The sequence below is a fragment of the Aythya ferina genome (assembly GCF_964211825.1).
Source record: "Aythya ferina genome assembly, chromosome: 4".
Classification (NCBI taxonomy): Eukaryota; Metazoa; Chordata; class Aves; order Anseriformes; family Anatidae; genus Aythya; species Aythya ferina.
The window spans coordinates 43,722,063-43,747,804 of NC_140300.1; the positions used below are offsets into that span (position 1 = coordinate 43,722,063).

Sequence of the window (25,742 nt, forward strand, 5' to 3'; positions counted from 1 at the left end):
AATAGGAGAGGATCTGAAATAAAAAATGCAAAGAGCTTTTCACATAAATAGTGCAGAAGGACTGTAGAGGTTGAAGCAGCAAAAGCAAAAAGGAATTGAAACAAAGACTGGTGATGTGAATCAAGCACGTCAGGATCGAAAATAAAACAAAATTTTAAGAAACGTGCTATAAGCTGTAACATCCTCAACACCTGTATACAGTTTACTCATTTTCTTTGTTTCTGCAACCAGTTGTCCTCTCATTCTCATTTGTAATTTCAAACACATTTAGATACATTATCTGAAATGTTTTTCAAGAATGAAACAAAACATTATTGAACATTCAGAACCTAATGAAACATTGAGAATGGAATCTTGATTTCTTCCTGATAGTATTCTTTAATGGATAGGAAGAGTTTATAAAATATTTTATCTTCAACAGTACACAGCTTAGCTTTTACAATTTTGAGGCACAAATAAATTGTTCTCTGTTATATTTTCCCTGCCTTTAGGACAGTAATGAAATCATGGCCAGGCATTTCTTGTTACTTAATGGCCGACAGAGTTCATCTCATCGAACCAATTTCAGCAGTTATACATATTCATGAAACACTTAAGGGTGTGTTTGATTTTAGCTTTAGTGGGACTTAAGGATATGCCTAAAGTTAGGCACGTACTTAAAACGCTATGCTGAATTGGGATGGAGGCATGCTTACCTGAGCTAAAGTCAAAATTAAGCATATGCTTAAGTGTTTTGCTGAATACAGATGGAGTGCTGAACTGTAGCCCAGTGATTACTCATAAGTGTCAGTATGTTCTCAATCCAGAAATTATCACTATACAAATAAAATCTGAAGATACGCATATACATAATCAATGTATGGCTGAGTAGAATTTTGATGACCAGCTAATTAGAATTCATGCAGACATAAATTAAGAAGATGATGAAACACTGCTTAAACTCAAAGACACATCCTAAATTATTCACTCAGGATGTTCATAGAAGACAAAATATGACAGAGAAGCAACATGGAGTCATAAATAGAAGCCCTAATGACAAGCACAACAACAGCTTTAACTTCCAGCTGAAGACAGTTATTAACTTCAGAGAGCCCAATTTAGTTGGTCTCAGGGCCTGATACTAGGCAAACTTAAAATTTTCAAATTTTAAATTTGCCTAGTTTTCTGAGGCCATGATGATGTTAATAGGAGGTTTCAATACACATCAAACAAATGGATCTGGTTCCTCAGATCATACAAATCAGACCCAGAAACACCATTCTGAAGTTTTGTAACTTAATGCCATTGAAAATCTTTAGATTCTATTTGGAAAAAAAATTAAATGCATGGCTAAGGCCCATTCATGCTTTCCAATGCCTTTCTCAGTTTCTATATTAATTTCAAAAAGAAAAACATTAAAATAAATCAGTTTCATCTGCTGTCATTTTTTTACAAAAGATGAGTAGGAAAAAAAAGCACCTCAAATTTCTGACTTTCTGACTGAATTTCTGACAATTTTCTCTCCTTTCTGACTTAGCACCTGATGCAGCACTTTTCTTCTTGTAGACTGGGAAGTCTATCTGGAAAGAAAAAAGAAAGATCTAGTGAATTAGATGATATTTAAAATTTAAGACAGCTCACAACTGCCATATAATTCAAGAATTGTACATATACTTTAAAAGGTTCACAATTTAGATAGGACTTGCTGCTTTATTGAGCAAAATTAAAAGTTCAAAGAAATTAATCCAACCTATGTGTTATGTTAGGGATAAACCTAGCAATACCTTCCTTTAAGCTCAGATGTACAGCTTCAGAAAGTGTAAATTTTGTTTTCCCAATTCCATCTCCTCCAGGACTGCTCCCTGTCCAGCTACTTTTGATTATTAATCTAGCAATGCATTCATTATGAAAACACAGAAGACTAATATTTGGTATCATATTTTTCCTCTTAGAGCCACTTGCGTAGATCAGGTTGGTTGGCTTTTGTTGTACTGCATTTCTGATCAGGCTAACTCTTTAAAAGGACACATAATCTGGTAAAAGACTGAGAGGAAAGAAAAAACAGAATGTAATGGAAACATATAACTTTAGCCACCTCAACTGTCCTCCCCTAGTATGAAATATGGCTTTTCCCATACATATTTTAATTCTTGTGTTCCTGGAGTACAGTTATGAATGAAGCATCATAAAAAACATGTATCTGGCATTACACTGAAAAAGCACCCATTCCAGTGTGCTCTCCCTGACAATAGCCAGCAAAGGAATCTAGACAGGTGTAAGAAACACCATACATTTGGAGTGATTTGTCTCCATTACAGACTTCTGGTCATTGGCCGCTTAGTAACCGAACTACAGGCAGCATCTCTACCCTTGTGTTTAATAGCCACTGAATAACTAATCAGACATCAAATTGCCTAATCCCCTTTTCGATCCCCTATATATTTTCAGACTTCGCAACACCTGTGACTAACAGAGCCATAATTTAATTTTGCATTATATGAAAAAGACTTGGATTTTTGTTTTAAATTTACTACCTGCTAATTTAATCATGTCCCTCTAGTACTTGAGCTACAGAAATAATAAATATCAATATTCTTTATTAGCCTTACCCCCACTTTCAAGATCGTATTGCTGCTCAGTTACCTAGATCTTATGATACTGAATCAATGGATGGTAAAATGGTATATCATATTCATCATCAGTAAATACAGCATGATACATTTTCTGTCCTTATGAATCCCGATTTATTTTGTCTGTCTTATAAAAGAAACTATTCCACACATCTGGCAATTCCACACACTACCTTCTAGACTCTATCTTTTTTGAATGGTCTGAATGGCATGTGATATTTAAGATACATGTATACTATGGATGTAGTTGAGAACTATGTGTTGATTACTAGCCAGCTACATGGGCACTTTCACATCCTTAGTAAATTCCAGCTAGGTTATCAGTGCTACAGCTGGTCTCAGGAGACTTCCCGTCAATTAAAGACCAGGCACATTTGACCAGCTAAAGGAAAGACTGCATGCCTGACAAGTATTTTGCTCCTATCCACCTCGTGGACAAGTCCTATTGGTTGCATGTTACCATTCCGTACGTTTTTGGCTATATCATAGACCCTAGTCCCATTTACTAAAACCAAAGTCTGATATTCAAATGTATACTAGCTTTGCCTATTATCTACCACCTTAGGTCCTACCTTGCTCTATGGACTTCCTAATATTTTGGCTCAGCTCCCAGTTTTTGGAATGACGCTTCTACTGATTATTCTTCTGACCTGTTGTGCTTGATTTCAGTCACTAACTCCCTACTGTAGCCCCTCTGCACACTGCCACCTTTCTCAAGGTACACAGACATGATGTGTTCACCCCTGAATTATTTTTCTTACTATACCCAACCTTCTGTTATATTTTGTGCTCCATTTGGTGCCAAGTTTACAATTTCAGAGAACTAACCACAATGATTCCAAGTTCTTGCCTGTGTGAAAATGCAAAATTTAGAGCACATTTAGGTATACATATATATAGTAATTTCTTCCACCAAACATTTTCATTACTTTTTCAGTCACCAGAATGTTTTGATGAGCAAATAACAAAATAATTTTTTTTTTGAAAAATCATAAGTAGTATGTGCTAGATTAACATTGGCAATGCATTTAGTATATCTACACCACTATTTCAGGAATGATATTTAGCAAATCTACCCACAGAGCCTAAATGCTAGACACTGATTATCATTTTTTAATCAGAGTGCAGGTTTTAAAGGTTGCAAGTTACTGTACTGACTTGTATTACTGATTTCAATCAGTGAGGTATGGGTTATCCAAATGTTAAAGAAAAAACATTCTTCTTATGAGGGTACTACACTTCAAGCAATTGCTATCGTAATCAGAGGGCCTGGCTCTTCTCACTTTGTATGTTTTTGGATTATTAGCCACCAATTAAATGTTATCTGCTGAGAGAGCTAAAATGCATGTGCATGCTCAGGAATAGCCTTATTTAACACCTCATTTTATAGGTGTATGGTTCCTTGGTAATTTATTTAAGACGTTCTCTGTTATCACTGAGCAGCCTTGTCTGGTTTGATTTCATACTAGTTTGCTGTATTTTGGTCTTCTGTTTTTCATCTAGGAATTTGAGTCCTGAAATTGCTCCTCCAAGACCTAAAGTGGGAGATAAAATGCCTGATTTTATCACCCCCATTCATTCATTTGGAAACACTGTATGGGATATAAGGCATATGCTGAAAGGCAGTCTACCTTTTAGTTCATGTGGTCTAATGCCATGCCAATGCCTAATAAAGTCACCTGCTAGGATTTAATATGAAGATGAAACTACACTTCTTGTACAATTGAGATATGACTAGATAATTTTATACAATCTAAGCATTAACACCAGCTGCCTGGGAGAAAACATGAGAAAAGGGTGGACACAGAAGTGCAATAAGCATACTATCTGCATAAGACCTCAAGAGCCGATCTCCAAAAACTAAATTCTGGGCAAAGGTCCAACACTAAAGTAAGCAACTTTGCACATTTCTATTCATACTATAAATGTATGAATTCAGTGCAAGATAGATGCTTGATGATGTTTTAAGTTGCTTCAAATGTATCTTAACAATTAACAATAGATTTACGAAATGCTATCAAGTCATTATCCAAGGTTTTCTTGGGTCCTCCAGCTGTGCTTATCAGTATGTGGTGAGGATTATGAGCTGACAATGAAAATTAATATATTACTATGCATGTGATCAGGATTTGCCAGGAACATATCTCTAAGTATATCTGATATTCATAAAACAAGTATCAAACATCTGTAAAGACTGTTCATTTCAAAATGAACATTTTGATCAGCAGACTGCTACCTACAAGGTTTTATACAGCAGAGAGAAAAAAATTTTTCACCGTAATTTCTTTTTAAAGTAAGATATATCTTACATTACTTTCTTAAAGTAAGTTGGCCACATAACTTGAATTATGTTCCCTTTTAACAATAAGGAAAATCATATCACTAACCCCTGAAAAGTGGGAGACACGAAATACACACAAAGGTTTTCTTTACAATCTGCACTCACCATTATATTTGATACACTGCTATAACAAAGGAGTCAAATGGTTTTATCTTCTCAGAATCTTCCACATAAGACAGTGCAGTGAAGCATGTGTTTGACTCAGAATGAGCTGTTCCCACTTCACACTATGATGAGCCACTTGCCAATTGAGTTCAGCCTCCTGCCTCCCACTTGCAAAAGGAATTTAATTGGCTGTTACAGCAATCTGTACTCTGATAAGGTTGCTGAGAGGGAAAAAAAAAAAAAAAAAAAAGAAAAAAAAAAAGCGCCTGTCTCATCTGAAGACCTTACATAGTGTTTTTCTTCCACAGCCCTCTATTTGTGCTGGTCCACCATTTCAGTGTTTAGTCACCCTTCGAACAGCCATTGCTTTCTCTAGATTTCCCATTTCTACCTGGATTCTACCTGGAGCCATCCGAAAGTTCACAGTTCATTTCCTTTACTTCTGAAAATATCTTTGAAGTCTCCAGTATGAGGTCCAGCATGTTGTGTATGCTTTCATCTGAGGCTGCCTCCCCCGCCTTGAATTCAAAGTTTTATTCTGCCTGAGACAAGGGTGGCCTGCAATAAAGACCTTGCTTCCACTTCACAAGCCACCTGTTATCTTCTTCACCAACCTGCCAACTTCTCTATTGCTTCCCAGTCCTGCTGCTCCCCAGCCCACTGTGCCATCTGCACAGCAGGAATTCAGAGATAAACTTACAAAGTGTTAGAAGTCTCAGCTTTGTCTCAGAGCCGATGCTGTTTTGTGAGCAGAATAATTATTCTGGAATAAAAGTAACTTTTATTTAAGAATAATGTCTGCATAGAAAGCTACTCCAGAATTGGGGTAGCGAACTAATTTATTTGATTCTAGCTCTACTACTCTGCTTCCTGTTTTGTATGGGGATCAAGATCTATTTGTGAAAACTTCAAGTTTTCCTCAGTAAAACAGGATATACATGGATATAATAATTGCATTAATCTGCAAAAGGAATGAAAGAATTATTCAAAATATCATATTAAAACCTTTAATGTTTCCAGAATATCTGGAACTCAGGAGAAGATGCAATGAAGGACTCTGATGACTCAAAAGACTTAAGACTTATGTCCTAAAATTAAGAAAGAAAAAAAAAAGGAAAAATCTGCAATTAGAATACAGATCACTGCATCCCAGTAGAAATTGAATGAAGGGTGGCATATAAAGCACTGGAAGAGGTGGCTAGGTTGAAACCAGGAACAAAATCCACCTTGTCTATTACAGCTAGTGGCACCATGCCACAGAAACTCATGAACTTAGTCTCGGTCCCAGGGCCCCAAGATGGTGATGGACACTGCTTAAATACAATAAGTAGAGGACAATCACTAACCCAGGTAATTTCAAATTGCATTAAAAAAAAAAAAAAAAAAGGAAGAGGCAACAGTAGAATACAGATGGATCAGATGGATGAAGTAACAATGTAACATGAGGAAATAGTGAATTGATTTTGGTTGGCATGATACAGAATTGTCACAGTACATCAGGAACTTGAACAGACAGCGTGGTAAAGCTTAACCTTAAGTATGAAAAGAAAGTGCATTAAGGAGGTTGTTTTCAACCATCTACAAAGAGTTTCTGCTAAGCCTACAAGGTAGCACAGGAAAAACACCTACAGTTGCATGAAGGAACGTTAAAGCTGGCATCATTCATCAACAGGAAGAATAGAAGCTGATCATTCTATTGTGAATCAGAGATGATAGAGTGGAAATGGATATTTCATATTTTGTTCAATTCAGATTATTATGGTATTCTGTCTAAACTGGTGAATTTCAACCATAGAAACACTTCGCATGATAAACAGTAGAACTCTTTGTCAGCTCTGAACCCTAATGAAGGAATGGTTAATTCGCAGCTAGCTTTGAAAGAGCTTTAGATTTAAATAACTGTCTCCTATTTTAGGTCAAGTACAAAACCCTAGTAAAGTGCAAATTGCAACTAAGCTATCTCAGCTCTTAAAATACCACCACTATATCCTATCTCCTCCTAAAGAAAACAAATCAGTAATTGAAAATAATGATTCTGATAAGGTAACACCTTGTCTATAACCCACTGTTCCTCATGTGCCTTTTGGGGAAAGATTTTATTAAGCATATTTAAAAGTTTAATGAACTACTCTTATTTTTTTTGTTTTGGATAATTTTTCAGAGAATACATGAAAGCCATTCTAAAGAAACAATAAACGCTTGTGTGTAGACATAAGCAGAGCTGTGGGTACTTTCTAAGCACACTCCCTGTTTTATCCAGATTCACATGCTATAGTAATCTCTGTTGTCTTTTCTCATTGAATAAAATAAAATCAGACATAGAAATATTCTGAAAGACTATTTTCTTTCATGTGAAATGTTCATTAACAAAGATGTCTGTGCATGACAAGCTTTCTACTCCTTCTTCCCCACTTGTCTGTATTTTGATCCAGGCTAGTTTTTCATCTTGCTAGATTAGACTGTACAGCTGGCTTTTATCAAATGAAAGAGCCATGAGGCAACGGTATACATAGCAACTCACCTACCAAAAACATGGGTATTGTAAATAGAAAGTTGAACCGATTTTAAAAATAATTGAAAGAACGTGCCTCAGAATCAGTTGTGAAAACAACCTAACTGCACTGGCAATACAGGCCTAAGCTCAGTGACTCTTTGGAGAAGATAGTTTAGCCACGTTATCTATGCAAATAAAGCACTGTCCTGTCTTTGGATAATGTATTCACTGCAGGCTCACTCGTAACATTACATGACATTTCAAGATTTTAAAGCTTAGTTTTGTTCTGTTGCAAAACAAAATCAAGAGATTCAATGCAGTGGCAAGGGCATTCACTCAGGATGCCAGACTCTCCTATAAAATAGAATGCCCTGAATGAATCAGCACAGCGATTTTCAACTTCAGCTTACCCAAAAAACTCCCTTGCATACTTGGTTTCAATAGTGAGTTAGCATTTCTGTTTTTCTCCTTTTCTCCCTACAGCAGATATTCAAGGCCTGAGAAATTCTTCTTGACAAAAAATGCCTTTGAAACTCATTTCTGGGGGAAAACACTTCAACTAGAGAGCTCTGGGATTTGCCTAAAGGCAGGGTATATTTCTCTGTAAATTGCTCCTTGCAGAGGAAATGCTAGCTTACCCTTGCTGAAATGAGCATTTTTCAGTAAGTGCTACGCAGTAGTCAGCCTCTGTTTCTAATGCAATTGTTTGTAGTGTAGCAGGAGATAGTCTGATTCCCTAAATTCCCTGGGACACAGTTTCTCAGCAACGTCTACTCATGACACTTAGTCTTTTCAATCCTTCCATGGAGATACAGCTTTCAGTCTTATCTCATCCTCAACACCAAATAGACAATAATAAGAAACTAACTCTCTACTTAATAAGAATTTTCAGGTGAGGAATTTTCATGCAAAATTAGAAATAACAAAATGAAACTAAGTATAAAACACAATTCTAATTTAAATGTAAAGATCAGGTGCCTCTCTAGGCAAAAGGTAACCTCTTGTATCTAGACTCGCCAAGATTTTTCTATGACTTCAAAGTTGGAAATTTACTGCATACCAGGATACTTCTGAATAGACAAGGACAGCAATTTAAATACGTTGTGTAATTTTCACTCTTCCTCAGAAAGGCTTCCTCAGAAAGGCTTGCTCATCATGAGCTAGCAAGGTTTTCTTCACTAATCATTTCATACGTCTACAGGATTCTTCAGATAACGTATTTCTTGTAGCTTAAATGATCTTAACATAAATTCCTAAGACATAGCAATTCTTAGAACACTTTTAAGGCTGAACATTACAATGTTTGTAACCAAGTATCATTTTGCATATATTTCACTTAGCTTTTAGTCACTATCAATCTAAGCTTGTACCAGAGAGTAAATGTGACATCCTAGGACATGCCATTCATATTCACGACACACTTAGGAATACAGTAGTTTCATTGAATTACCTCTAGAGACATGCTGACATTGTTTCTGACCCTGGAATCTTGTATCATTTTGACTGATTTACAAAACATTTAATGAACCATTACCAAAACAGGTCTCCGAAAACACACGCTCTTCAATAAGTCTATCCCAAGATGTAAACTAAATTTTAGTCTCCTTGTCTTTACTGATGAATATCATCCAAGAGATCTTTAGAAAAACAAACTTCCTAGTACAATTTTCAAACCATATGAGGCACCAATTTGCAGTTAACTTCTGAGAGGCAACTTGTAAAATACAGTTTTAGATGGAGAACAAGTAATCCCCAAAATACAACCATAACATGTTTAATAAGCATAGAAACACATGCTACCCTGTGGGATGTTATATTCTGTATCACTGTGGTCACTCAGCATTCAAGCAAGGTGAATTCTGACTGGATAAAGTATGAAGAAATAGCTGTTCAGATAATCAGGGCAATGAAGAGTGTCTCAGATGAGAGGAAGCAAGAAATAGTTTGACCTTTTTCAGCCCAGAGAGACAAAGGCTGACAGTGGACACAATTGATTCAGGCAGGAGTGGGCGTGACAAGTCAAGGATGGAGAAGAGCTATAACTCTAAATGACAATGTTGGCACAATATAGTCAGTACAAACTCAGCATACTTAAATTTAGGGTGAAAACTGGAAGTTTCTATCCACCAAAAGAGACTAGAGCTGCTTTCCCATGGAATTAGTGGGAGCAAAAATAAATGAATAAACCAACCAGGTGAAAATCTGCTCAATATATATGTAAATGGCACGGTTGCCTTCAGCAATAAGTAGATCCTGGTTTTATCAGATGAAAATGTCTTTCTCAGTCCAAAGTCACTCTCTTTGTGAATTAACTGAGTCTTAGGACAATTTACAAACAGGACTGAATTACAGTAAAGAAATAAAAGTTTGTTTATACAAAGCCTGGGTTCATAGTGTTTTCCAAAGAATACAGAGAACAATTATCCAACTGTATTTATCTGAGGATGACTCATTTAGAAGAAACTATAATTATGCTTTTAGTGAAAACATCTCTCAGTTGGAGAGGTGCTAGAATTTCAACTGCCAAGATCCAGAATCCTGTCTGACTCCATTTAAGCTATCAAGCCTTCTCTCTTCTTTTACATTATTCTTTAATTATAGATAATTTCCTTTTCAGAACAAACAACAACAAAAAATAAAAAAGAAACTTTTCACTCTTGTTTCTTTCAAGACTTTTAGTCTTCACAAGTGTTTTTTGAGAGCCTAAAATGAATTTACAATTGTTTTAAGTAGTAGGATCTATTCACTTCTAAGGCCAAATAGAAAATTTTAAGTAGGGAAGTTACCTCCAACAGCTGCTTGCTGCCTTAAATTACATTTAACATTTAATCTTTGTACCTCAAATCCATACGGAATGTGGTGGTATTTAAGTTTTGTTAAATGTTTCTATTTCTTTCTGGACTTTACTTCATTTGTAATAATAATAATATAAAAAAAAAAAAAGAGAGAATCAGTTATCTTTGAAGTGTTTGATATTTTTAAAGAAATATTTGTTAAAACTACTGTGGAGGTATGGTAATTTTAGCTATCCAGTTACTGCATAACATTTCATGAAGTTGGGTCAAATAATTTCAGCTTTATTAGGCCACTGGGAGAAAAGCTTATGCTTCTGGATAGTACATTGTAAAAATCAAGCTGGCAAAACGAGATAGCCATGCCATGATGGTACAAATTCTGAAAATTAAATACCAAACTATCAGTCCCCCTTCTTAAAGAAAGGGTACATCTACACAACTGATTTCAGTTTTGACATTAGCAGTTGTTATCTAATACTTGGTGACTATTAGCATTTAAAAGTCTACGTACTCCAGAAGTTTACACTACTGTTTGTTTTAGTTTAACAGGGATCTCTTCTCTGTAGCAGGGCCCGTATAACACATGCAATACTCATGTACGTTCTATAAATGACAGAATTCATAGAGATTCCACTCATGATATTGAAGTACACTGACAGTGAAGCACCACTTCGTCCATAGTAGTTGGTAGAGTGTTGTACATATAATAATCGAACGTAAGACAAGAATTTTTGGGGTCCAAAATCTTGGCTACTGCTCCAACTATAAAATTTGTTCTCCCATTTTGATAATAACACCACCTATATTATAGACCTCTTATGCAGAAAGCAAAGTTTATTGCTAGAATGTTTCTCATTTTTAATGTACATAGAGCTGATCTCACTGATACTTGGTCAGTTTACATACCTTCTTACCCTTCACTCTTATGCATTTTTGCCTCATTTGGTCATGCTCCTTCTCAGGATTTGGTACAATCACACCTCTCCAGTCCTGGTATACTTTGCCTGTTGGGAAGATTAGTATGGTCTTGAAAAATATGTCATTTATCCAAATTACTTCACATTATTTATTTACTTTCTATCTACTGAATTGGTAGTTTCAGCTTGCGGAACTGGAATTGACATTTGCTTCCGATGGGGTCAGACAGGATTTTCCGTAAAACACTTCAAATATTTTCAGGCGCATTGCCTGGATCAATGACAACAAAACTAGCAAAACCTCAAAGTCTGCATCTCATTGCATAGCTTTTAATACCGTCCCTTTGGTATTTTCAAAGAAAAAATAAAGTCTCATTTTATCCAGATATCCTTCATAGAAAGGTGTAAAACAGCTCTGTATTATTCCATTCACTTTACCATGGAAAGAATCAGCATGGCTTCCTGTTCCTCTCTTGAAGCATGTTGGCTGCAAGACGTTCTGTTCTTTCATCTCCTGAAAATTACTTGATTTGGATGTCTCTTTTCAGATCAGGGCTGAAACCATGAACAAGGCTGCTTTTTGAAGGTATTTTAAAGAGCCAGGCTGATTTCCCATCTAACTACAACTAAACCACAGCCGGTATAATATGTGTGCCTTGTGCCAAGTCACAACCTAGTTCTCACTATCATGTGTTAATATCTTTAAAATGTTCCGAATAGTAAAGTACACACACACTACTTTACTTTCCTATCAGTTTCAACTACACTGAATTCCTGGTTCCAATACAACTTCATTTAATGAAAAATGAATGCATAAGTTAAAATCACAAATTGCCAGCTTACATTGTAAAATATTTAGTTATAAAGTTCGCAAAAATAATTAAAAATAAATCTTACCTCTTTGTACAAATGAACAACTGTAAGCAGTTCTTCCATGTGATTATGTGTAATAGTGATTGTTATGTTCTGTATAACATATCACAAATTTTAAAGGTAACATGCTTAAATATCACAATAATTTTGAAACTGACAGGGTGAAAGAATTTTCTGTTCTACATTTTGAAAACATAAAACCTTGACTTCAATGAGTGCACTGAAACACCAGGGAGATCAAAAAAGCTTTATATCTCTTGCAGTAAAGGAGACCATTTCAGAAAATCTGAAACAAATTTGGCTAGTGAGTGAAATAAAAATCTCAATTATGCCAGTTTTGCTTGTTAGCTACATAACAACAGAGCTGCCATATTGGAAGGGATCAACAGCCTTTCTTGTCTACAATTCATTCTCCAAAAATAGCACACTCCATCACTTCTGAGAAAACTCTAACTGTTAACAGGTACAGAGACATTTGCAATCAGCAGAAGCCCCCTTCTCTCTAGATTGGCCGAGCTCTTCAGTCATGAAGTTTAATGTCACTAGCACATTTTAGTGTTATCATCCATAATGACTCTAGTTATTCTTGCTGGTTTACATTTTGCTATCAATAATTTCACGAAGAAACAAGTTCAAAAAGTAATTGCAGTTTTGTGAAAAGTATGTGGGTTTTTTTGTTGCCATTTTTTTTTGTTTGTTTGTTTGTTTGTTTTTAGTTTTTAGTTTTAAAAATCCCTTTCATTTTTCTGTTAGGAAGAAGGGAGCACACAAAGATGGAACTTCCTGATCCATCTTTTCTTTACTACTCAGCATGCCTGAGACAGATGTACCTGTTTAACTGTCCCCTTTTGGTAGTACATTCCCCTTCTCTGAAGCTATTTCCAGATTGATTTTGTCCAGGCCTTGGACTGTAAAAGGACAATTCTGTTTCTGCCACACATTTTTTTTTTTTTGGAATGCCGAGTCCAGGACATTTATATTAGCCCTTAACAAAACAATATGCTTACTTCTATTCTACTGGTCACAATGTTTACATGTAATAGCACATGAGAGCACAAGAGCTTGGCCCTCTATCCTAAACCAACAGAAATTGTGTAATTCTGTTATGGATTTACTGATGAAAAAAGATCAAAAGTACTAGGGAATGATAACTACATCAAAAAATAGGTGTGATACAATGGTTAAGACTCAGGTCATGCTCATCTGTTTTCCTGTCAGATACTTACTATAACCTCTTCCACCAACCTAGGAGCTGCCACCACTGCCAGCCAGATCCAGCCTTCTCTCTAACATTGCTTGAATTTCTGCATGGAACTGAAGCTAGTCTCCCAGCTACTCTCAGGAAAGATGAGTTTTCTAACTACAAAGTTATTTAGGACAGAGTGACCTCTTAGACTACATTCTAAAAAACACCACAAATTCATCTCTGTATTTGATAGAGCAGGCACAGCATAATGTTAGAAAACATGCAGCTAAATGATGTTAAGCCTCTACTTGCAAGAGAGAACAGGATTTAAAGATACATCTCTTTCTTTTCAACCTTTTATATATTTGGTTAAGCAGGTTTTTGTTCAATGGGATGGATTTTATGGCTTCTAACTCTCTGTATGAATGCCTAATTCAGGGAATCCACTGCAAAATTCAGTTATTTGAGCTACTTCTAGAAACCCTGATCAGTTAGGAAATACAACAGAACATTGTCTGTTGCCTCTGTTTGCATTAATCCCTTGTCTACCAAATGAAGTCATACATGAAGAATGCCTGATATACATGTAGCTAGGCAAGAAAGATAAAGGAGTTGTGTAATGACTGCAGGCAAATATCCTAACGCAGAGACATTCAGAGACTGGAACAGGCTGGAGCTCTCTGCTAGATTGTTTTTTCCCACCTTTCAGCACCATTCACTTTGCAATTCCAGGGGCCAGTAAGTCATAATTCAGTTTAAAAAAGAAATAAATTCCTGTTCTTTATACCTTCTCAGGTTCTCTGATGCTGAGTTTTCTCAGGTCCCAAATTAATATCACTTCTGAATTTGATCATGGCCCGTTTTGATCTCAGGCACTTTTATCTAGTCCCTTCCCATAAAGAACATTTCAGGAAGGTCAGACAAGCACTTCTAACCTCCACAGACCTTTTTTAAAGTCAAAGATTGTCACAGGAATCCTGTGAAAGATATATCTGTGTGATCCAATAAACAGATGAGAAAAAAAGAAGTGTTTAAATGAAGCTTCTCCCAAAAGCACTTTTTTCCCAGTTACTACATGTATTTCAATCCAAAAATAAGTCCATTGGAAAGGAAGAAGAGGCAGTTAATGAAAACTCACAGCTAGCTAATGCCTTTTTAAATGGGACACTCAGATTTAATCTATAGTGCTTACAAGCAATTATTAGCTAGATGATAGAATTAGCAGTTCATAGTTTAAGTATATGTATAATTTAAATGGGGGGCAGGGGGCACGAGTTTAATGAATTGGTGCTGGAGAATTAATTCAAAGTATTTCAATTTTATCCATGAATTCAGTCATAGAATGCATGAGATTGAAGTTTATATCCACTTTGACATCTTTTACACTGACAGGATAGCACAAATAAGATTGGGGCTCATCAGAGCACCAAATACATGATTGTAATCCCTGCCTAGAATACAATGTTCATTATATTTAAATAAGTTTCTACAACAAAAAATAAGTATTTTCTATATGTCTCTGGTGACTGACATCATAACAGAATTAGGATGTTGTAATGTAATTTTATATAAACATATTTGTATTTATATAAATTGTTTTATAAATATTTATGCATACATACAGTAAGTGATTACATACATATACAAGAATCACTAAATACAACTTCATTGCAGCAAAAAAGTCACTAGATATTCCAGAATGAATATAAAGTTAAGCTATCTTTTAAATTCTCAGGTAACATAAGAGTACATGTATTCAAGATCACATTAGAAATTTGTAATATTTAAACATGCATTGTATTAACAGATTTCTTTGTTGCAAATTATTTTTGTTTTCAAAACTTAATTTGAACTTAATCTTGCCAATTAACTTTTTTCCTTGACACATAATTTGTTTGAGGCAAACTGTAAAAGTAAACAAAATCTCAGATGTCTACTTGGATTTTGAACAATCTAAGAACTCAACTTCCAGGCAGACCAATAGAACAATCAAAACCTGGTAGGATTTTAGGATTTCCTAAAATGTTCAGGGCTCAGACTTCATTTTTACATGTCCAAACATTTTATTTATATATATATATATATTTATTTATTTATATTTACATGCCTAAACAAAAAGTCTGACTTCTTAGCCTCCAGTTTTGGTCTATTTTTTGAATACATTACATTTCCTTGCCTTTTTTTGATGTGGACAATACAACTTCACAGAATGGGAACTACCTGTGCCCCCATGTAGGTACAGCAGCTACCATAATTAAAAAATTACTGCTTCTTTCACCTCCAAGCTCTTTCACCTCCAAGTCTCAACCTTTGCCACTTCCAGTTTCAACTTTCAACCTATGCAAACTCCTTTGGATTGCTGCATTTTTATCTTATGGTTATCTATGTAACCTGGATTTAACTAATGCACCATGACAGGGCTCATCTTCATTTTCTCTTGTGGATTTATACTTAATATACTTTATACTTCAGAGCTTGTTAAGAGTATTCAAATGCAAGAAATTTCTAATACAAATGTTTTTAGTCTAGATGGTACAGAGGTTCTTAGTACATTTCTTATATTCCTACTGATTGATAGCTTTCATTTCATTTTTACTGATTGGCGTGTTCTTGTAGACAAAGCACTAGTAACACTGAAAACTATTTTCTTTCTGGTAACTTCTTTTCCTCAACAAAAGCAGATCTGTTACTCTTTCTAATATCACAGCTACTACTGGTAACACAATTTCAGTGCCAAGTGGCCAATGTAAGATGTAATGATTCACAGTATAGAAATAGCTATTGAATTTGCAGTAATTGTACTTTTCATGTCAGGTTCAGCAGCAAGGGCAAGTATGTAGAAAAAAAACAAGCACTTCTTCCCACAGAAAAAGTATTGGTCCCTGCCAGACACAGGGTATTTTGTAGAATTCATCAGTTGCATACCACAGCCAGGTTTTATAAACCTGGATATTCAAATTAAGAATATATTCATTTATTTTCATTAAAGTATCATGAAACATCCTTCTATATTCTAAACAAAGATACATATTTAGAAAATAGCTTAATATCTTTGCGAAAACATCAATTTGCTCACCAAAAATGTACCAGACAGACTGTGAACAGGAAGAAAAAGCTTCTGAAAGTGCACTCTCAAAGGTCTGTTTTTCAGGGTTGATATTACAAGTAATTAGCCTGACATTTAATAAATGACATTTCTAGGAACTGCTAAAGTTGACTTAACAAGCAAACAGAACAACCTTGTTTTGTTTATGAAAGGTAGTTGCATTGTTGCACATTTTATTTAAAATGTTTTTGCCAGCTTCTTTTGAAAACATCTGCATGCATGAAATATTTGAAATAAACATCTATAAAAATACACTGAACTTTCTATTATGGTGCTCTCTGATTCACACAAACTGATAAAAATGTCTGGTGGCAAAGCTGGTATATATTGCAACTGAGTGGGCTCATACTGGAATTATAATAAATTTACTTTCACCTAAAGATTTCTTTTTTTTTTCTAAGCATATTTCAATTCATAAGCAATTCAGACTGCATTTTATATTTTGGTCAAAAAAAAAAAAAAAAAAAAAGATATGCTGAAGTTATACATCCTTAAACTCTTCCTAAACATTGGAATCAAGAGTGAGAGTAGGAATTAATAATTATTACTTCGAAGAATCAAGAATGCATGTGTTTGTCCAGTTATCCAACCCAGAGAATGGGTTTGTTTACAAGCAACACATTTCAAATGTGCTTAGAAAACCAGAGTAATTCAAGAATACATCTGAAATTTAGTCACATTTCCTGCTTGTGTTAAGGAAAATAGTAAGTGTTTATATCGTATGATGGTCTCATCAGCTTTATTTCTGTGTACTAGAAATCCTGAGTTTTCTTTCAAGTGTCTATAATATCAGAGCATTATTCACCCAGTTCAGCTGCTTTGTTAGCTTACCCACACCTCCCAAGGGAAAAGAATGGAGTCTTCAATCTGAATAGAGGAAATCTAATTATAATTAGGATTCCTATATAGCATTTGCAAATAGGGTTTTGTAATTTGGGGGAAAATGAGGTTGTGCATATGTCTGTGCATGTGTGACGACTTTTGCTTCATTAGTTAACCATGGGATGATGAAGATCTACAGAGCAATCCTGTTTAAAATGAAAGGTGTTGCAAATCCCACTGACCTTTTTTTTTTTCCACCTAGTTCCAGAGTTCAGTGATGATTTGGTCTTCTGAACCAGGAACAGGAGCTGTCTCTAGATGCTTGAGAATATGTACACAGAATAACATGTACACAGAAAGGTCTAGAAAAAAAAAGTTTGAGGTCTGGAGTGCATAACATATGAAAGCATGACATGTGAATTGTTAGAATGAGAAAAATCATTGACAAATGTCCTATCATCTTTGCTTCTTGACATTTTGGGAGAAAAAGAAACATGACTTTTTCTCATTCTTTATTTTTTTCACTAATACTTTTTACAACTTGAAGGTGACAGAAAATAAATATATATATTAAAAAAAAAAAAAAAAAAAAAAAAAAAAGCTTTTTGGCAAATAAAAATAATATAGAGTTTTCCATTGCATAAAACTAGTGCTTACTGATGATGAAAATATTATGCTGCTACAATGGCAGCTTCATCAAAGCAATACTGGATTTACAATTTCAATGAACAAAACACAGTTTATCTCAGCACACATCTTAATATCCTAGGGGTCCTTCATTAAAACTGTATCGTCGTGGGGACATTGATGGAAGATGTCCCTAAAACTTCCAGTTCAGAAAAGATACCGTTTCCATTCGCACTTCTTCAGATCTCTCCTGCTACACCTTGTAGGTCTTCTGTTGAACGCCCTGTCCTGATCCTACCAGCTAATCTTCCCCCTTCATCCCTTTGTGTAGCAGATCCAGTTCAGTTCCAACCACCCAGTGATACCCTATTTCATGACCATTCTTTACCTCAGTCATATAAACCCTTCCATTAATGAACTCACTTTGTGCCCACAAGGCACTTCTTTGGGCCTATTTTATTTTACTGAAAATGCAAACAGGGAAAAGAATCTTGTATACATATGAATGAATTATGTTCCCTCAGAAAAAAAATCTTTGAACTGCATTTTTCCTTCCCTCCTTCCCCTTCTCTTGTCACCATGGGTTCTTTTTGAAATGTGCTTTCACAGCAGCTCTTCACTGAAGTGAATGCTACTACTTTGGGACCTTGGTATTTGTGCAGTAATTACTATTGTTCAGCCCTGTATGTAATAGGCATGTGAGAGGACTACTAAAAATATAGCAGCACTCAAAGACTGCCTGTAAAACCTTTAGAAATACATACAAAGCTGTAGTCCCCAAAACAAATCCTGTTCCAATCAGTGAAGCTTTTCTATTAAGCTGTAATGCAGAAATACAAGAAATAACTCTAGGGCAGGAGAAAAAGAGGAAAGAATAAAGACTGTAGTTCAAATAACCATGGCCTTGGTCAGGAGAGCAGAAGACTATTTTATCGCTGCTGCAAACTAATCTCATTTTTTCAAACATCTCAAAATCAAGCTACCTCTAATTTGCTCGTAAAAGCCTTTGATTGTATCAACAAAACATCAAAGGGCCTGAGCAATATATCATGTGAATATCTTTCATAAAGGTCAAATTGTTCTGCCTTGTAATCTGAAATCTCCTTATCTTTTTATTTCATGATTTGAGCTCTATTTGAAAATGCACTCTTTATTTGCAGCACTATGGGTGGGTTTTCTCCTTTCCTTCCTTCAAAACTTATTTCCAGCTAACAGTCTCCCTTATGAAATGAATCAATGTTTCACATACTTTTCCATGAAAAAGCCCCGTCAGCTGTGTATCTTTATGTTATTAAACAAGTGTGAGGTTTTTTTTTTTCTGATAGATGTATGACCATTAACTGTGTTGAATCAAGCAAGAAAAATAGCCGGTTCCCAAATTCCCTCTTATAAGATGGAAGTGAGCCATCATAAAACATAACACCCACAAATTGTGCTAGATGGCTTGAAATTATACTTGTTCTAGTGTTAATTACCAATAACCCCAGCATTTTAGAAGCACATAATTGAAAAGCCAGTTACAATGGTATCTAAAAATGATCACATATCTTCATCTGACACTATTTTTTTATTATTTTTTTTTTTTTGACAGAAAAATTGGTCATTTCTCTTATACAATAAGAAAAAATTAGGTAAATGTGCCTGAAGCAGACGGGAGTAATTTGATTGTTTCTTAAAAACCCATTTATATTGAGGACTCAAATTGAATCCCAGCCTTGGAAAAATGATTTTTTTTTTCCATTCTACCTAGGTGTGACTGACTATAGATTATCTAAAATGGTGACACAAAAGAGAATTAGAGCTAGACTTATGCTGCTGCTGAAGCCCAGCAACTAGCCAGTGTCCCTTTAAAGGGGAAAAAGAGGGTGCAGATATTTTCACAATGAGTGAACTTTGGATGCAGTATGATTCTGCAACAAATCCTGTTTAGAAGTGAGCCCAAGTCACATACTAAGGCCTCCATCTTTTGGCAGTCCTTCAGCTCTAAAGATCAGATTTTCAAAACTGTTCAGCTGTCATAGATAATGCAGTACCATCCAACACTTGGCCTTTCAGCTTCTGGCCTTTATTGCACCAAGTCTTTTATTCAGAAAGCAGATTTCTTATTAGTGTCATCTGTTAAGCCAGAAAAGAAAAAATGACTTTCCCTGTAAAAGATATTTTTCAACAGTGCATTCAGAAGTGCTAATGTTAATATGTGTTTTCATAGAGGATCTATTTGTGGAAAATATAGGTTTGGCAAAAATTTAGATATATATGGCTTCTGAGATTCTTTTTTCTATCAACTACCAGCTATATATACATGAACAGTGACTTGGAAGCAGTACACTGTTTTAACTCAGTAACAGAAAGATGAAGGACCTGAACCAGGCTTTGTTATCCAGGATGAACCACTGTGGAGAATGCAGTATTACTTTATTGAGCAAGTCCAACCATAAAAACTAGGTGGTCTTGCAGGTGTTCCAATCACATCATTTCTAAGTATAAAATAACTGGCTTTCTTGAAACACCTCACACATTACTAAGAGTGCTGCTGATATATTCAGTGAGTCTATCTTTAGCCATGGTTTTGCAAAAATGGGCAAAATGAATGTTGTTACCAGCCCTTCCCATCAAAATCAGTCAATGCTTTTCCATTACAATGTCCCATTTACAGCTACTTAAAAGAAAACTTCAAGTACTGAATCTGAAGTTCTCTTTGTTGAGCATACACGTCTTAAAAACAAATCAACAACTAAATCAACACCAACCAACCAAACAAACAAACAAAACATCCCCTAGACAAAAGATGAATTCCAACTTTCCCCCTCGTATTCTGCTAGAAAATCATTATTCCATAAGACAGAAATAGAGGTGGGCAACAGAATGAAAAAGCTGAACTAAGTTCAAGCCAATGCTTGATTGTGACTCATCTCTGTTCATGAATAAGGATGAACCAAGTCAGTGCAAGGTTTCTGGCATTATTTCCTTATCATCAAATATGTTTGATTTTTCACATATTTGTCATCAGTTCCTTTGGCTTGGATTGTTTTTGGCTGATGGAGATAAGCTAGACCCTTGATTTAACTCAGCATTTAACTATCTAGCTCACTGAAAGAGAAATATTCTGCATTCAACCACCTTTATATGAGGAATAACTTATAGCAGAAAAAGAGAAAAGACAGTATGAGAGTTCTGTTCAAAAAATTCAGACTTTTGCTGAGAGGAGGAGGAATGAAAAACAGACTATAGGCCAACTTTCAAGCTGCTTAGGCTCTTGCAGGTCACAGTGGTTCTCCAGAAGAAAAGAATCAGGCTACTTCAGAGTTTACATGGCCCTAATCCCATCTAGTTCCCCTGTAACCTATCACTTATATGAACTTTATTTAGCAATGTTGGGTAGAGGACAGCAGAAGAAGCACTTGTATTCCTCTCTCCTTGTCTCTGCTTGTGGAATGTCTCTCCAGAGTCCCAGAGTAAGACTGCCACCAAGAAATAATGACATAAATATGCCGCCTCTCTGTCATACAAGATGGCAGTATGAACCCTAACAGGGTCATGGAAATAGTGTAAGGAGCTATATATATCAATAAGCTCAGAGGCGATCAGTGACCATTACTCTTCTTATCATTTGAAAAAAAAAGAAAGATAGGCTGATACTTATTTGGCATTAACAAATAAATGGATCATATTAATTGTGTACTACACATATAAACTGTATCTGTAAGCAGTGGATCAATAGATGTCAGGAGCTCAAGTATGTTTTTATGTAGTGATATACACACAAACATAGTAATTTACAAGAACTGATATTTGTCTATAGTCTTCAAGCTCTTTCTCATATTTTTAATTGAATGAATGATTTAGCTTTCCTAACAATGTATCAGCCTCTTCTACAAGAGTAATTATGATATTCACAATTTAATATGCAGTTCAGACGCAGAGGAATATGACCAAATCTGTACAAACATTTACAAAATTAGTCAATTTTTGTTCCCAGAAGATATGGAAAAAGCTCTGGCCATCTTACTTTACAAGACAGCTGGACTAATGCCATTTGCTGAAAACATTTTAGAATGAATCCTGACATTTTTCATCAAATAATTTACTGTTTTTTACTGAAGACTTAGGTATTCAGATAGTCTGACAGTTGCTTGAATGTGGTTTGAAGAATATTGGCACTAATCACTGAATAAATTATTAGAAAATATATATCTATATATTTTATATTCCTAGCCATTTCCATCACTATTTGTCAGTTCCTAGTTTTTCATGACAAAATCCACTAAAACTAAGAAGCACTTTTAGCTCAAGAAGGGTGTTATCTTGCAGTTTGTATTCTTTTAGTAAACAAAACCAAAGAGGAATATTTTTACAAATGTATGCAATAAAAATATTAGAAAACATTAAATAGATTTAAAATATGTATTATTAGAAATCACCATTTTGGCAGATATTGCAAGGGTATAATTATGGGGCTGTCTTATAAAGATGTGTAACAAACTTAATCACATAGCTGATCTGATGCTCACCCTCAACTTTCACTACCAAGAGAATAAATGTAAAAATAATACCAATAAAATAATACACTATTTTGTTTTAAAATATGCTGTTAGATTATGTTTCTCTCTCTTTTCATTCATGACCCCTGCACTGCAATCTAATCTGCAAGCATTCGCATAGCGAAATCAATGATTTTGCACACATCTAGGGCTTGCTCACATATATCAGTTCAAAGAACCAAATATGACAATATCTGAAAGTAAAAACAACTATGTCCTTTCAAAAGCACAGTCAGAATTTTTTTTGCAAGATTGTCTCACATTCTTATGTTCCACTGAATAGCGTTTCATCTCTCTCGCTGATACCACAAAGGTTTCTATTCTTCATCAGAGAGTAGATGTGCACAGCAGGAATGGTTGGAGCAGGATATCCAGTCTTGCTGACCAGCAGATCTGGGCCAGCTAGGATGGAAAAGTAATCCTGTGCTGAATGGACAGTTACAGATTGCTTCCTCCTTGTAATAGAGGGAGGAGCAAAACACAAACCATAATTGAGACCTACTCTCTGCCCAATCTGACCCGGGAAAGTGGACAACCATAGGTTGCTGCTGAGTGAGTTTAAGGCAAGTGGCCATACTGCAATTTAATCCTAAAGAGCAAACAGGTAAAGCTTTTCAGAGCCTTTCTTTGCCATTTTTAACAATATCGGTAAACACATTGTGGATATACTATTAACATTCAGGTTCATTGAGACAGCAGTATCCTATTGATAGTACCTTAAATCATCTCTTTTTTGTCTGCTTGCATGAAAATTTAGATGTTGAAATGTGTAAAAGCCCTAAACAGAAGGCATGGATATTAACTCATTCTCAATACCTGATTGTTTCAGAATCCATTGTTTTTATCATAGCCTTGCATTTCCTTGTACTAAGTCTCTAGAGTGTAGAGAAAAGGGGAAGATCAGAGCAGACAGATCATTTTGCTGCTAGCAACAGACTGCCTGGGGACTTTTAAGTGCAGTAGATTAAGAAAATGTTTAGTGACTAATATGATTCAGAGCCCAGTTAAGTCTGTGAAAGCCCTAAGAGGCATTTATGGCAAACTTATTTTTGTTATTGTTTCTGTTTATCAAGGAAAATTCAGGTCAAATGAGCGTCTTATTTTCACAAGTCAAACCTTTTTACCTGATTCTCAGTGCCCTTTGAAACTGATTAAGTTCTTTAGGTCTCAAAAGTATTATGTCTCCAATTTTGCACCAGAAACTTTAACTGTAAATCTCTTGCCATCACATTATTTTTAGTGTGTTTGCATGGAGGAGTAGTTCAGTCTTTCAGCTGGCCCTTCTACTACAGCAGCTCAGGCTAGTGATAAGCTAATAGAAGCAGAAGTCAGGATTCAAGCAGTCAGTGGCAAAGGCAAGGCCCAGATGAGGGTCAGAAGATCCATCCTGCAAAGTGGGATGGATCAAAACAAAGAAGGCTGCTGCAGTATTATTAGGCAGGCTGTTTGGCAGCAGGAAACAGCTGGGACAGAGGGTAGGATAGAAGGACAAAGATCCAAAAGTCAAGATCAAGAACCAAGGCTGAAGCAGACAGAAGCACGTTAGGCTTCAGGATCACAGAGCCCCACTAGTGCCACATGCAATACACTGGAAAAAACATCTACGAGTGCAGAGCACAGCACTGTGTGGGCTGCTGCAGGGAAAGTTAACTCCATCACAGATAGACCCAGCACAACATCAGTCAAGATTTCAGGCCAGTATCTATGTCCCTGGGGAACTGACTGTGGCCAGGCCATTTGACTGTTCGGATTGACAGTGATAAGATATCTGAGTATCCAAGTGAGGTTTGGAAGAGAGTTCATGCATGCCAGAATTGCTCAAGAATGGGACTTCATAGCAGTACAGTCAGTCATACAAGTTCTTAGTACATGGTCATGTGTACAAAGAAATATGTGTAATGGCACACAGCAAAACACAGTAAGACACCTTTCACTTTGGCTTTGAAGGCTAGAGCACAAAGGTTTCACGTAAACTAGTAAACCCTGTTCACTGGGAAAGGGTTAGGAGATAAATACAGAGTATTGTCCCTGAGATACTTGGATTTACAAATAAAATCTGAAAGTTACAAAAAAAAAAAATCTAAATTGGTCTAGCATCATTCTAAACATTTTCAAGTTTTGCAGAACATTAGAAAAAAAATAATTATGAGGATTGTTCTTTGAAAATACCTCTCTCAAAAACAAAGAAAACAACCGACCTAAAAGGTAATTTTTTTTTCCTAATACTCCTAATATACATAGATTATCTACTCTCTGCACCACAATGGGATTTACACCTCTTTACCTTTGTGTGTGATCTGAAACCCAGGAATATCGCATGGTCTAGGAGAAGCACTGGGTGAATCCAAGGATCTGCTTTAAAAAAAAATAAAATAACAATCTTGTCTCTATTTCTAGAAGATCACATTGCAAACTAAACCTTCATATTGTGTAAAATATCACTTTGAAATATGTTTTAAAACACTTGAAAGTCTAAGTGAACCATTCGAATAAACAGTAGCTTTTGGGTTGGGAACCTGCTAATTGAGGAGTGTTTAATTTCCAAAATAGCTGTCCTTTTAAGATGTACTTAAAAGTCATTATAATCTAAAAACTACTTTGTAATAATAGAAAATAAATAGATAGCTTCATTCTAGTTCTTCACAGACTGACTTCTGTCATTGTGATTGCAATTAGCTGTCACATGGTATTGTGACTATGAAAGTCAAAGAATGAAAGTAAACAAATATTTTCTATAGTAGAACTGTAAAACACAAATTTATCTGTATTGGTAAAGTCTGGGCAAGCAGCATTGCCTACAGATATACTGTGGATGTTACTTTAACAGGCATCAGTGAGACAGGAGTGACTTCTGTGAAGCTTCCTTCTCTTTTGAATGGGTGGGAGCAGGCTCCTCTGGCCTCTGCCTCTTCATAGTAATGCCAATCTGTCTGCTCATCTGTTCACAGGCTGCTCTGCAGAATAATTCCAGCAGTTCCAGATGTTTTGTTTATCTTACCATTAAAACAATGTTGTATGTAGCTGTCACACTGAATAATTTCAGAAATAAAAAAGTATATTCCACCAGAAAAATCAGTTACTGAAAACTACTCAGTGTTCACTTGTTTGCTGAATTACATGTATATTTAGTCAGGGAGATTGTGCTTATGGGCTTCATTAAATATATAAATATGTTAACATAAATGTGTTTCTCTAAAATGTTTTAACCTAGCTGCTTAACTATAGTTAGTTTTGCATAATGCTGGGCACTGAAAACTTGCTCACACTGGGAAGCAAGTTTGTTTCCATGGCCGGTTTCTAGAACTGTTCTGAAATTACAAACAGCC

General features: G+C 35.5%; 1 protein-coding gene across 1 annotated transcript in view; it reads right to left on the minus strand.

Annotated features, from left to right (window-relative positions):
- Positions 1-25,742, minus strand: part of IQCM (IQ motif containing M) — a gene marked incomplete at its 5' end in the record, with an annotated part of 167,004 nt that overhangs the window by 68,709 nt on the left and 72,553 nt on the right. Inside the window, 2 exon segments of the mRNA XM_084517973.1 lie at positions 5,670-5,724; positions 24,701-24,771. Coding sequence (XP_084374099.1) covers positions 5,670-5,724; positions 24,701-24,771 — 126 coding nt within the window.